The sequence below is a fragment of the Pinus tabuliformis genome, chromosome 3_1 (genome assembly GCF_031772625.1).
Source record: "Pinus tabuliformis cultivar Carrire ecotype Pingquan chromosome 3_1, CPIR1, whole genome shotgun sequence".
In the NCBI taxonomy this organism is placed as follows: domain Eukaryota; kingdom Viridiplantae; phylum Streptophyta; class Pinopsida; order Pinales; family Pinaceae; genus Pinus; species Pinus tabuliformis.
Window position 1 is genome coordinate 361,871,399 of NC_142301.1, and position 14,357 is coordinate 361,885,755.

The 14,357-nt window shown below is 42.0% G+C and overlaps 1 protein-coding gene across 1 annotated transcript; it reads right to left on the reverse strand.

Moving 5' to 3' along the window:
* Positions 1-2,810: 2,810 nt before the first annotated feature.
* LOC149187192 (uncharacterized) lies at positions 2,811-7,562 on the reverse strand. Its single transcript, XM_089409586.1, has 3 exons — positions 7,227-7,562; positions 6,120-7,058; positions 2,811-5,933 (listed from the first exon to the last, which is right to left on the reverse strand). The coding sequence occupies exons 1-3, from the start codon at positions 7,560-7,562 to the stop codon at positions 2,811-2,813; spliced, it is 4,398 nt and encodes a 1,465-aa protein (XP_089265712.1).
* Positions 7,563-14,357: the final 6,795 nt, after the last annotated feature.

A 14,357-nucleotide genomic window follows, 5' to 3' on the forward strand; every position in this document is an offset into this window, starting at 1 on the left:
AGTGTTGGGACCCAACACCTACTGATTTTCCAGCCATCCTCCCTATTGAGATTGCTTGGCCTTTTTTCAATCTCAAGCGCTTCCCTAAATTTACGATGATGGAAATGCGAAACCTTAGCAATAACACTGGCCTCCTCAATACAAACATGATGATTGGTTTTCTCAGCATGTTCAGCTAAAGCGGAAGACTTAGCTCGCCTATGCTTCAGGTCCGCTGCGTGTTCGCTAATCCTTTGATTGATGGAGCGACCAGTCTCCCCAATATAGGGGGTCCCACATGAACAAGGGATCATATAAACACCTTTCATATCCTTAGGGTCGATAGGATCCTTTACAGATCTGAGGGACATACGAATGGTGTTCAGGGGCCTAAAGGACACAGGGATACTATGCTTCCTGAGAATCCTTCCAATTCTATCAGTGGTCCCCTGGACATATGGAAGATGGACACCTGGAATTCACTCCTTCAGTTCCCTTTTTGTCAGAGAATTCTTGGAAGCTTTAAGGAAAGCCCTCTGACCCAAGTATCTACTATAACCATTCTCAACAAAGACATCAAGCAGATGGGATTTCTCATTCTCAAAGCTCTTTTTGTTCGAGATCCTAAGGGCCCGAGTAGCAAGGGTATTGAGAACACCCATCTTTTGAGCCGGGAAATGGTGGGAACTGGCATGAAGATACTGCTCCGTATGAGTTTTCTTTCGAAAAACTCTATGGGCGAGGGAACCATCACTATTCTTAGAAATAAGAATATCCAGGAATGGAAGGCATCCATGAACTTCCTGCTCCTTAGTGAACTGAATGGCTGAGGATTGATTATTGACATGATCAAAGAAGAGGTCAAGCTCATCCTGGCCATGAGGCCATATGACATTGGTGTCATCCACATACCTTCTCCACAGCTTAGGCAAGAGCCAGGAAGAGCTAAGAGCCTTGGACTCAAAATCTTCCATAAATAGATTAGCAACAACAGGGGAAAGCGGTGAGCCCATCGCAACCCCACATGTTTGCTCGAAGAACTCCCCTTCAAAACTGAAGAAGGTGGAAGTGAGACAGATCTCAACCAACCTGCCCGTGTCCGGATCAGTTAGGCAGTTGATCACCTCCATGGCTTCGTTAATAGGGATGCAAGTGAACAGGGAGACAACATCAAAACTAACAAGAATGTCCCCAGGATCAAGCTTAATGTCCTTGAGTTCATCCAGGATTTCAGGATTCCGATCCGTTGGTTTTTAGTCCTCATTCTCCTTCAGATAGCTCTGGCTCCTCAGCGCTTAGGAGGTTATCAGTTGGAGATCTGGCTGACCGGCGTGATCTGGTTAGCGTGGAGTCGGGGAATTTGGTGTCGCCGAGACTTAACTCCTCGTCCCCATTACCCAGCAAGACCGGGTTCTCTGATAGCGGTGTGGCTGGACCCGTTTCCCGGTCCTCGTTCATGAATGAGGATCCCTCTGGTTTTGCTGTTCCGCACGGTAATTCGGGTTTTGATAACAAGAATTTTAATTATAATAACTGTCACGTTTTTTTTTTTTCTCGTTAAGACTATGCTATTCTATTATATACATGAACAGGAAAAACATTTACAGTCATTGAGTCATACTGCCAAAGGCCACGGATGGCACTTTGGACTGAAAGTTATCAGAAAGAGCAGCCCACGCAGGGGCACCGCAACTGAGACAAACCGCCCGCGCAGGGGCTTTAAACCACCGAGGTGCTATCAGAGCAAAAATTGACAACCCGCGCAGGGGCTCAAAAAAGAAAAAAGAGACCTTCATTAGGATCCCTCGCAGGGGCATCGAAAAGCATTCAACAAGATTTCTTTCGAACCATACATACACAGCAAAAACATACAGTAGGCCATTGTAACAAACATAGTAAATCATGGGTGGACCTGAGCAGCGTCTGAGTGAGTGATGCTGAGCGAAAGGACGGCTAATCGTCCGGCTCCTCCTCGATGATCCTGCACCAGCCATATCCTTCAGGGAGAGGGTCCAATTCTTTCTTGTCCCCCGCTGGAGAAGGCGCTGCCTGAGTCGGAGGTGGATTGACAGCATGCTCTGGGGCAGCCTCTGGCGATCCCTCGACATCCCTTGAGCTTCCTGCCTGGTGCATCTTCTTGCTGGGGTGTTCCTCGCCCTCATCCTGCGGTTCTTCAAGGAAAAGGACCGAGACATGGGCGTTGATGCGGGATTTTTCCTGGGAGCTACTGAAAGAGAAGACGGCAGTGCCAAACGCAGGTAGAGGTGCCGAGTCCGAATCTGGACTTCTAGAGTCCAAGAATTGGCTCGATTGGATGGGATGGGCTTCTGCAACTCGATGGCAAAGGCATCGACAGCAGCGGGATTGGGGAGTTGCATCTGAGGGGCGAGAAGACCCACCTCGGCTAGAGCCTCGACGGCTGAGAAGGCGCTGTCGAGGCCTGACCATTTTTCCACAAATAACAGGGGGAAAAACAGAGCAGAATAGGAGGAATTGGGGAAATTGAAGCGCCCTCCACCCACCCTTTCAGACTTGATGCAGCAGTCAATTGACAGAGGAGTGGCGTGAGCGGTAGCTCCGTGAACCATAGACCAAGCAGATGCACACTCCCTAAACCATAGACCCAACTCCAGTTTCTGAGCGCGAACCAACACATTGCAATCCACCCCCTCACCATTCTTAAGCTCCTCATCTTTTCCTCGAACTCTGCATGCCATAACTGCACTCTGTAATCGCACCTGAACCCCGGACAGTGCATTGAATTGCCGTCCATGATCGCACCTGAACCCACGCTTAAATTCCTTGGCGGCGGTTCGCATTGAATGCCTGTCTTAGGCTTGAGGCCGCACATGGCTTCCATGTGGCACCTCGCCTTCAACCATAGTGTCACCCGCATCCGGGGAAGCAGCATCTCTTTGGACCAGCCTAGCGAAGTCCTGAGCCTGGGCATTATTTGGTATAATAGTCGTGGTTCCTGTGAGGAGAGTATGATCATTATCTGCTCCTATGTTAGCTAAGAGGTCTGCAACCTTGTTGCCCTCTCTTTTTGTGTGATTGAAGGTGATGGCCCTGTTGCTGCGGAGAGCTTGTTCGATGGCTTCTAGTCTGGCTGCGAGCCTCCAGCTGTCTGCGATTTTTTTTGCTTGTGAGCCATTCTGCAGTCGCTTGGCCATGTTTATGAGAATCTGAGAGTCTCCTTCCACGATCAAGGGTTGGAGATTGAGGTTCCATGCGAGAAGGAGCCCTTGCCATAATCCTTCAAGCTCAGCCGAGTTGTTGGTGTCCCAACCCAAGTATCCGAAGTATATCTGCAGGGGGGTGCCTTCGTGATTCCTCAGAATACCTCCAAAACCTGCCATTCCAGGGTTACCTTTGGAGGCCCCATCAAAATTGAGCTTATAAGAATGCTTAGGGGGGGCGATCCAAGTGCCTTTGATTGTACTGCTGCTTTTGGAAGGGCTGATCTTGTGTAGATTCTGAGGTAGGAGCAATTGCCAGTTGCTTAGAATGCCTTTCTCGACGTCTAGAGATGGAAGATCTTCCTGGGTCCAGGAGTGGAGCAGCAGCGTCTCGTTGAGGTTCCCACAGAGTCTGGTCCATATGTCTTCGATCGTAGAGCGCTGATTTTTGAATATACGTTTATTCCTTTCCTTCCATATACCCCATAAGATGAGTCCAGGGAGCATGTTCCACAGACAGTTGAGTAGCTCGCTCTTATAAGGATTCTGCGGCCATTGTCTTAGGGAGTCGGTTATGTCGTTCTCTGTTCTGCATCTTTTTTGACATCTGAAGCTAGCCTTTTCCCATAGCTGATTGGCTAGGGGGCAGGTGTCCAGGAGGTGTTGGAGCGTTTCCTCATTTTGATTGCAATTGGGACATATCGATGGTCCATGAAAATTTCTTCTTCTTAGTTTGTCCCAGGTGAGGATTCTTTTGTGGCTAACCAACCATAGGAAGTAAGAGACTTTGGGCCAGGATCCAAGACCCCATATTTTGCTCCAGATTGGATCAGAAGGGGTAGTGATGTTGCAGACTATCTTGTAGGCTTCTGAAGTAGTAAAGTCACCCTTTGGTCGGTATCCCCATCTTAGGATGTCATTGCCTTCGTCGTGTCTGATGCTTCTTTTTCCGAGCTCCTTCTCCAATTCCTCGATATCCTGTAGGTTTGTGATGTTAATTAGCTGATTACCCTGTTTCCATTTCCTAAATCCGTGCTCCGTTTCCTGCACCCAATAGTGATGGATCTTTTCTTGCTGCTGCTCCGGCCTAACGAGATCCAGGGGTGAATGAAGAACGTGGGTGAGCTTTGGCAACTGGTTCCATGCATCTGTCCAAAATCTTGCAGTCTTGCCGTCCCTGACCTCCCAAAAACTGTGCTGCTGAATTAACTGGAAGTGTTGTTTGGCCGCGTTCCATATTAGCGAACCTTTTTCCGTGGGGGTGAACCGGATGAGCTCCTCCTGAGGTCTGTTATTAGCATATTTAGCTGTCCAGATTCTTGCCCAAGGTTTTTCTGGATTTGTGATCCAGTGCCACCATATTTTGGCGCTCATGATGGAATTGCTGTGCTCCGGATCTCTCAGACCAATACCCCCTTTGTCTTTGGGTAAACAGACTGTGGGCCATTTGACTAAAGCCCATTTACGATTAGTTGCCGAACCGCCCCATAGGAAGCTGCGCTGAAGATTCCTGATTCTTTTTAAAACCCATTTGGGCGCAGCAAGGATTGAGAAAAGATACAGGGGCATTGCCTGAAGGACAGACTTAATGAGCACTACCCGACTGGCCAGATTGAGAGATCTGTGCGTCCAAAGGTTAAGTCGAGATTCAAGCTTCTCAATGAGGGTTCGCCATGAGGAGTGCTTTATAGCTGAGGCAGTGAGGGGGGCTCCGAGGTATTTGGAGGGAAGGGAGGCTGTGGGAAAGCCAAGGATTCGGGCAACCGCCGTTTTAACAAGAGGAGGCGTGTGAAAGAAGAAGATCTGCGATTTGGTGCAGTTGACATCAGTGCCTGAAGCTTCAGCAAAGTCAGTGAGCAGGGATTTGAAGCATGCGGCTTCCTGGACCGAGGGATATCCAAATAGCATGGTGTCATCAACAAACTGCTGATGAGAGGTAGCAGGGGTGTTGTGAACTGAAAGGCCTTTGAGATGGTGGGATTGGAGGGCATGTTTAATGTGACGGCCAAGCCCTTCTGCCATGAGAACAAAGAGGAAAGGGGATAGGGGGTCCCCTTGCCTAATTCCTCTTGATGGTTTGAAGGGGCGGGATGGGATCCCATTCACAAGGATGGAGAATTGAGTGGAATTAATTAAGCTCATGATCCAGCGAATCCACATAGTACAGAAACCAAAAGCCTTTAGCATTTGCTGAATGTAAGTCCAGCTGAGTTTATCAAAAGCCTTAGAAAGATCCAGCTTAAGAAGCATACCTGCCTGTTTTGATTGTTTGAGGGTGTGTATTATCTCGTGCGTGAGGAGAATGCCGTCCATGATCTGTCTTCCTTCCACGTAACCCGACTGTTCCGGTGATATGAGCAGAGGTAACAGGGGCTTCAACCTGTTAGCAACAACTTTGGATATTACTTTGTAAATGACATTACAAAGTGCAATCGGCCTGTATTTGTCGGGAGTAATTGAGTCCTCCTCTTTGGGGATGAGGGCAATGAAGGTGGAGTTGAGAGAGGGAAGCAACCAATGGAGAGCTCTCGATTCTTCAACGATTTGCCAGACTTCCTGTTTTATCATCTCCCAGAAAGTGTGAAAGAATGTGGTGGTGAATCCGTCCGGTCCAGGGGCTTTTCCTTCCTTAAGCTGGGACATTGCCTCGTCCACCTCCTGAGGCTGAATTGGGCGGAGGAGAAGCTCATTATGTTCCTCCGTAATGATCCTTGGCACATTGTTGGTAATTCTTTCAATTGCCTGTCGCCTATCTCCCTCCGGCTCTTGAAGGACCTGATTGAAGTGATTGAGAAATTCCTCCTCAATTTCCTCATGCTTTTCTACTTTTACCCCGCCTTGCTTTTGGATGAATGGAATGTTGTTGTGCATTCTTCTTTGAATGGTGGTTCTGTGGAAGAATTTGGTATTACGTTCGCCCTCCTTCAACCATCTTATTCTGGATTTTTGCTTCCAGTAAACTTCCTCCTGCTTCTGCCTTTCCTCAAGCTGTCTGTGGATACGTCGTTCCTGTTCCAAGGTCACTTCAGTGTGTCCCTCTGTGGTTACTCTTTGTTGGAGATCCGTCAGTTCCCGATTTAGATCTTGTTGCGCTTTAAAGATATCTCCAAAGGTTTCCCTGTTCCAGCGCTTTAGGTGATTTTTTAGGAACCTGAGCTTCTGTTGGAATTTATACATCTTAGACCCTTCTGGTGGGATAAAGGAGGTCCATGTAGTTTTGACAAAGTCTTTAAACTCGGGATGCGAGAGCCAGAATCCTTCGAAGCGGAAGGGCCTCCGGGTCAAATCACCTGGTCTTTGCCATTGGAGGGCAATCGGCCAATGGTCCGAGCCGGTGTGCGGAAGAATTGCAGCTGTGATATCTCCTCCAAGGTGAACCGCGTTATCTGAGATAAGGAAGCGATCTAGTTTGGAAGCGATTTGGTGTTTTCCCGCTCTGCGATTGCTCCATGTGAAGGTTCCATTGCAAAAAGGCAAGTCTATGAGGGAGGTGTTTTGAATGAAGTCCTTGAAATGGATGTTTTCTTGTTCCAATCTGTTCCTCCCCCCGATCTTCTCCTCTAGCTTGGTAATCATGTTAAAATCCCCTCCGATGATCCAGAGTGGGTGCCTCCTGTTGTTGTTCAAAGCCTCTATGGTGTCTAGAAGCGCAATTTTGCTTCCTGTATCCTGCGGGAAATATACATTTGATAGGTTTCCATGGATATTCGTACCCAAAATGTGGAAGGCTGCCTGTATGAGATGATGAGAAGCGTGGAAATCTGAGAGATTTAACGCTTGAGTATTCCATGCAATGGCCAGCCCTCCTGAAGCTCCAGAGGCATCTACTGCCACCGAACGACATCCTGGCCATGCTTTGGAGAGAATGCTACCTAATGTAGATCCGTTGCATTTGGTTTCCTGGAGAAAGCATAGTTGCGGCTTTTCCATTTTAATCATGTTTTTTAACATTCTGAGTTTCCCTGGGCTATTGAGCCCTCTTAAGTTCCATGATACAAGCTTCATGGTTCAACTATTTGCAGAGGGTTTATAGTACTTTGTCAATTTTGCATACCTGCCTGAGTCTACCAGGAGTTTCCCAATCTCGATCGTTCTCTGTAGATCTGTTCTTCGTCCTCTCTTTTTGGTTTCTTTTGGGGGGTGGCTTCCATCCCACTGGCTTCCTGGTTGAATACCTAGTTGCTGCTGCTGATATGCTCTCGAAATGACCACTTCCAGCTTGCTGAGTTGGGTTTCGGATATGCTGTCATATGCTTTCTTTTTGCATGCTAGCTCTAGTTCCAGAATGTCTAGGCCATGCAGATCTATGCTTTCTGGTTCTTCTTCCATCTGTTGCACTTGACTGCCTCCTTCCACATTAATCTCTGAGCTAGAAGGAGGGTCTAGCTTTCCATCGATTTCCATGTCCTTGTCTTTCTCTGTCGGTTCTTTCAGATCTCCTGAGGGGGAATCATTGAAGATTAAGGGGGTTTGGCGTTTGGGGGGGGAGGCTGAGGGGGGGGGGAGGGGAGGAGGAAGAGGGATGGGAAGGGTTAGACTCAGAGATCGGGGGGAGTTCATCAGAGGATTGAGCGAGGATTTCGAAACTGTTCTTAGAAGCTGGGCCATTGGTGCTGTTTTGCTGGGGCTTATTCCCATTAGAGGGTTTCTTGTGCGCTCGCCTTCGGCTAGGGGCTTTGGTGAAGCCGTCCTGGGTTGCGGAAACAGAAGGGTCAGGAGAAGTGGCTTTGGTGTTCAGAGGGCAGTCACGGAAAAGATGCCCAAGAGCGTGGCATCTCCTGCAACGGAAGGGTACATGCTCATAGTCCAAGGGTTGAATCCACTCCTCGTCACGGTGGGAGAGACTTACCGATTCTGGTAAGGCTTCATTCAAGCGCATGAAGACGCAGATGCGAGCATAGGAAATGAATCTGCGCAGTTTGGTCTCTTCTGCAGTCCTGATGTACTCTCCTAGTCCATTTCCTATGTTCTTGAGAATGTCCTCATCCCAATATTCATCTGGAAGTCCATACATTCTGATCCAGACTGGCGCCCAGGTGAGATCTTCCTTATCCGGGTTGAATCTAGGTATCCAGTCTCTCATATACAGGCCCGCTGAGTTGAAGAAGTGGGCCCTGTTCCCAGTACCCTGTGTTTGTCCTCAATACAGTAAAAAATTGCTGTAAAGAAACCCTTCGGCCCTAGCTGCAGGGTAACGTCTCCTTTGGGCTTCCATTTCGCTGCGATCCACCCGTATAAGGCTCTTTCTGTCGGCCAGAACCCTATAAACTTCCCAATAATGGCGTGATCCCTCATGAACTCGATTCGCGCATCAATCTTGTGTCCAGGTAGCTCTATTCGTGGCCGTTCTTTGGCTATTGGTTTGCATGTTGTCGAGGAAACCTTCGGGATTTCCTCCGGATTTTTCCCTCTGTCTTGGGTGACGCTAGCTTGGTCCTTCCGTCCTCCTGTCTTCTTGTTTCCCTGCTGATGCCTGTTCCCATTGATCAGGATCTCCCTGTCAACCGATCCAAAGAGGAACGCCTGCTCAGGATCGTGCTGCGATGGGGAGGGCTCTGACGCCCTCCCCTGAGGAGATTCCATTGAGCTGCTCTAGTACTCTGCTATTCCGCTGCGCAACAGTTGATTTGGTCTGGTTTGTGAACAGAGCCAGTGTTGTACTGCCTGCGCCGTCGATACTTTCCTCAGAACCCTAATCGCTACGCCTTTCGTTAACTTCTCTCCTGTCCCCCTGTTAATATTATTGAATATATTGATCATAATAACTGTCACGTTAATTCGAATGACTTTATTAATATAAACGGTAAGGGTTTTGTTAATAAGAATTGTAATTTTCATAACAATCACGTTAGTTTGAATGACCATATTAATATAAACATGATTTTTAATAATAATAATTCTATTAATAATAATATTAATAATTATAATTTTAATAATAAATTAATTAATAACTGTATTAATTATAATAATAATAATAAAATGAACTATTATGATAACAATAATAATATGAATAATAATGACATTATTAGTGATAATAGTTATAACAATATTTATGGTATTAGTAATAATAATAATCTTAGTAATAATTATAACAATAATGATATTAATAATAACAATTGGATGGTCAAGAGTAACAAAAACATTTCTAACTCGAAAAATAATAAGAATAAGAGGACTCCTGGTATTAATAATTTTTCTTCTCTTTCTAGTAACAGGGTCATAAATCTTTCCAGTTTCGTTTTTCCCCCTTCTGTTTTTAAAGTTCTGGGCAAGGGTTTAAATTTTGCCTTAGCCCCTAGAATAATCCCCGTGGAAGATATCATTTGTGATATTGAGTTTGGGATCAGAGGTTTACCTGAAAGGATCAAGGATACTATTAGGCAAGATTGTGCAGTTGCCTTGAGAAAGGCTAGGCCGCCTAAAAGTAACCTTAGCAAGGATGAATTTTTAGCTCTTAAATCCCTAAACCAGAACAAAGATATCATTGTTCTGAAGGCAGACAAGGGTGGTGCTGCCGTCATTCTTAACAAGGTTGATTACCGAAGCAAGATGTTGGACCATCTTCATAATAGTGGTAGCTACAAAAAGCTTCCCAAAAATCCTTTGAAGAAGGTTGCTAGAAATGTGGCTTTGGCCATTAAATCCTTTAGCTCCTTAAGTTCCTTGCACCATAAGCTCATTGAGAGCAACCCTATTACTCCTAGGATCTATGGTCTCCCCAAGATTCACAAAGAAGGAGCCCCCTTAAGGCCCATCGTCAACACCATTGGGGGTCCTACCTACCTTCTTGCGAAGTTTCTTGCGTTAAAGCTTAAACCCTTGGTTGGTCAGACAGAGTCCTTCGTTAAAGACTCTGCTTCCTTTATTGATGAACTCAAGGACATTAAGCTTGATCCTGGGGACATTCTTGTTAGTTTTGATGTTGTCTCCCTGTTCACTTGCATCCCTATTAATGAAGCCATGGAGGTGATCAACCGCCTAACTGATCCGGACACGGCCAGGTTGGTTGAGATCTGTCTCACTTCCACCTTCTTCAGTTTTGAAGGGGAGTTCTTCGAGCAAACCTGTGGGGTTGCGATGGGCTCACCGCTTTCCCCTGTTGTTGCTAATCTGTTTATGGAAGATTTTGAGTCCAAGGCTCTTAGCTCTTCCCGACTCTTGCCTAAGCTGTGGAGAAGGTATGTGGATGACACCAATGTCATATGGCCTCATGGCCAGGATGAGCTTGACCTCTTCTTTGATCATCTCAATAATCAATCCTCAGCCATTCAGTTCACTAAGGAGCAGGAAGTTGATGGATACCTTCCATTCCTGGATATTCTTATTTCTAAGAATAGTGATGGTTCCCTCGCCCATAGAGTTTTTCAAAAGAAAACTCATACGGAGCAGTATCTTCATGCCAGTTCCCACCATTTCCCGGCTCAAAAGATGGGTGTTCTCAATACCCTTGCTACTCGGGCCCTTAGGATCTCGGACAAAAAGAGCTTTGAGAATGAGAAATCCCATCTGTTTGATGTCTTTGTTGAGAATGGTTATAGTAGATACTTGGGTCAGAGGGCTTTCCTTAAAGCTTCCAAGAATTCTCTGACAAAAAGGGAACCGAAGGAGCGAATTCCAGGTGTCCATCTTCCGTATGTCCAGGGGACCATTGATAAAATTGGAAGGATTCTCAGGAAGCATAGTATCCCTGTGTCCTTTAGGCCCCTGAACACCATTCGTTTGTCCCTCAAATCTGTAAAGGATCCTATCGACCCTAAGGATATGAAAGGTGTTTATATGATCCCTTGTTCATGTGGGACCCCCTATATTGGGGAGACTGGTCACTCCATCAATCAAAGGATTAGCGAACACGTAGCGGACCTGAAGAATAGGCGAGCTAAGTCTTCCGCTTTAGCTGAACATGCTGAGAAAACCAATCATCATGTTTGTATTGAGGAGGCCAGTGTTATTGCTAAGGTTTCGCATTTCCATCATCGTAAATTTAGGGAAGCGCTTGAGATTGAAAAAAGGCCAAGCAATCTCAATAGGGAGGATGGCTAGAAAATCAGTAGGTGTTGGGTCCCAGCACTCTCTTCCTAGTTGTTTTTCTGCCCTCCTCTTTGGGGTTTTTAGTATATTTTTTCTTTATTGTTAATTTTATTCTATTTATTATTTTAGGTGTTATTATTTTTATTTATCTATTAATAACTAATTTATTTTAGCTGTTTTATATTTATTTAATATTTATTTATTGATTTATTTATTTACTTTTTATTTATTTCTTTGATGTTATATTTTTTCTTTATTCTTAATTTTATTCTATTTATTATTTTAAGTGTTATTATTATTTTATTTATTTATTAATAAATAATTTATTTTAGCTGTTTTATATTTATTTAATATCTATTTATTTATTTATTTATTTTAATGTTAATTTTATTTTTAGTACTTTTTGTTCTTTTTTAGATTAGACTTTTTAACTAATTTTCCAACTAACCTAACATCCTTTTGACATTCTTTATGATTAGGTCTTTTATGTTACTTTCTTTCCTTTTAATTATTAATTATTTTATATGTTTTAATAATATTATTTTATATATTTCTTAAGCCTTTAATTGTAGATTTTAAGGTTATTTATTTATTTATTTAGTTAATTTTCTTTAATGTTAATTTTATTTATTATTTTATTCATTCATTTAATTCATTTATATTATTTATTTAGTATTAACTAAATAAATAAATAAATAACCAATTTATTTAATTTTATTATTATTGATTTATTTATTTGTTTATTGACTTTTTATTTATTTATTTATTGGTTATTATTACTTTTTTATTTATTTTAACTTTGACTTTTTAACTAATCTTCTATCGAACCTAACCTCCTTTTGATTTTCTTTATTAGGTCTTTTTTGTAACTACCTTTCCTTTTAATTATTAATTAATTTATGATTTTTAATAATATTTTTAAATATGATTAATTTTTATATATTACTTAAACCTTTAAATTATATTTTAAGGTCCCTTATTTAACTAAATTTCCTTCTATATTATGATTAGCTTTTAATTTTTAATAATATTTTTTAACTAAATAACCTTCAAAAATTTGTTTTATACTTTTTGGTCCTAATTCTTTCTTATTAAACTAATAAAATAATTTTGACCCCGGTCCTAGAGTCAAACTAGCCGTTGGTCAAGTTAGCTGTTGGGTGCTCTGCTCAGATTATTTAACTTTCTTTGCTGGATCTATTTCTTCAACTTGTCCTGACGATGAACCACACTAGTTGGTTCGAAACGCGTCGACAAATGATATTCCTTGTGATTTTCGCCGAAAAAAATCTCTCTAAAATGTTTTCAAGTCTATACATAGGTATGTTTGGGAATAGTTGTGTCCATATGTGGGTCCATCTATGTAGGGTCACGTATATAATCTGAGATAAAGTTTTTAGTGTGTTGATATTTGTATGCAGCTATTTTGTACGGTAAGCATGTACATATGCAAATATTCCTTATGTAAGTCGCGTATACAAATTAGGGTTTGAACTGATGGTAGATTTTTAAAGTTGATGAAGTCTGGTTTATTTTTTGTTTTATGTTGATGATGTCTCTATCATGATGATCTACGCCTGACAGTGAGGATTGAGGTGATTTGGTTGTATTGATCAATTTTAATGGTACAAAAGTTTAACTAGGTGTGATTCAATGATCTATTGTCTATAATTGGTTCAAAAATAGGTGATTGATCTGTAACTCGTGAAATGATCTATGTATGGTTCAGTGCTTAATGCTCAGTATTCTAAGATCTGTATGCACATATGATACAGAGGAAGCACGTACATACGTTGGTGTACTTCAAAGCATTAGCATATACATTCTAATGTATGTTTGATCACGGTTTGAAAGAACAACATTGTGTTTATGTGATGGAGAACAATGTATGGTTTAGTATTATGATGAATGATTTTTCATTGCTATGATCTAATAGCTTATGGAATGGAATGGTAATTAGTGATGATGCTACAATGTGGTGATAAATAATTGGTTCATGATTTGTGATTGATTCAGTATATGATTCAGTGGTTATTTCCGTATTAAATTATTCAAACTCAATTGTCAATGATTTGAGATATGTACATAGGTATTCTTTAAAGGAAATGCATATATATATATATATATATATATATATATATATATATATATATATATATATATATATATATATAATATATATATATATATATATATATATATATAGATATAGATATATATATAGATATATAGATATATAGCTATATATATATATCTATATATCTATATATATATATATCTATATATATCTATATATATATATATATATATATGCAAGTGTTCTTCAAAATAGTAGAGTATACATTTTGAAGTATATACGATCAGCATTTGCAGGAACAACAATTGGTTTTTGTGATGACTAACAGTGTATGGCTTGGTATATTGATGAATGGTTGTTGATTGATATGATATGTTATGGATTGGTTGGATATAGTTGCATTGGTTGATTGAGATTTAGTGATTAGCTTTATGGTATTACAGTGATTCAGTTAGTTTAGTGATTATCTTTCAAATTTGGTATTCAGTTTGATATTGAGTTTAATGATGGGTGTGGGTCTAGTATGAAAATATGATGAAAAGTGACCTACAGGTTTGATGTTTTGATTCACGTGGACCCAGTATAAAATATTACGAAACATGTTCCACAAGAGGTGTTAAGGATTGGAGCCTTCAGTGAGAGAGTTGAAGCTTCCTTTTAGTGGTAATTGGTAAATGTTTTAAGGGAGTAGGAGCTCCCTTCCGATAGCAGCCAGTAAATGAGATATGGGGGTTGGATCTCCCTTCCAGTGCGTGCTGGATAACAAGAGAAGGTTGTAGGCTTCTACAAGTGGGTTCCTACGTGCTGGTAAGAGTCTGCACCAATACAATATTGTAAGAATTTTTCTCAATAATAAAAGAAGAAGATAGATACGATGGCAGTGGTGGTTTTCTCCCACATTGGGTTTCCACCTAAAATCCTGGTGTTTATGCGTGTTGATATTTTTGTTACATTTTTATGATCTATTTGTTCTTTATTTCTTATGGTTTCCACTTAATGAATGAATAATGAAGTAATGATGCATTGGTTAAATATGAACAAGTGATGAAATATATGAAAAGTTAGTTAACTAGATATACATTGTTTTATTTCAT

Bases quoted from the DNA above. Each gene is read 5' to 3' on its own strand.
- LOC149187192 (XM_089409586.1), bottom strand. From the start codon at position 7,562: ATGGAAATCGATGGAAAGCTAGACCCTCCTTCTAGCTCAGAGATTAAT. The intron at 7,059-7,226 runs GTAGACTCAGGC...TGCTTTCTCCAG, and splicing joins TCGAGATTGGGAAACTCCTG to GAAACCAAATGCAACGGATC. The intron at 5,934-6,119 runs GTTTACTGGAAG...CACTTCAATCAG, and splicing joins AAAGGCAGAAGCAGGAGGAA to GTCCTTCAAGAGCCGGAGGG.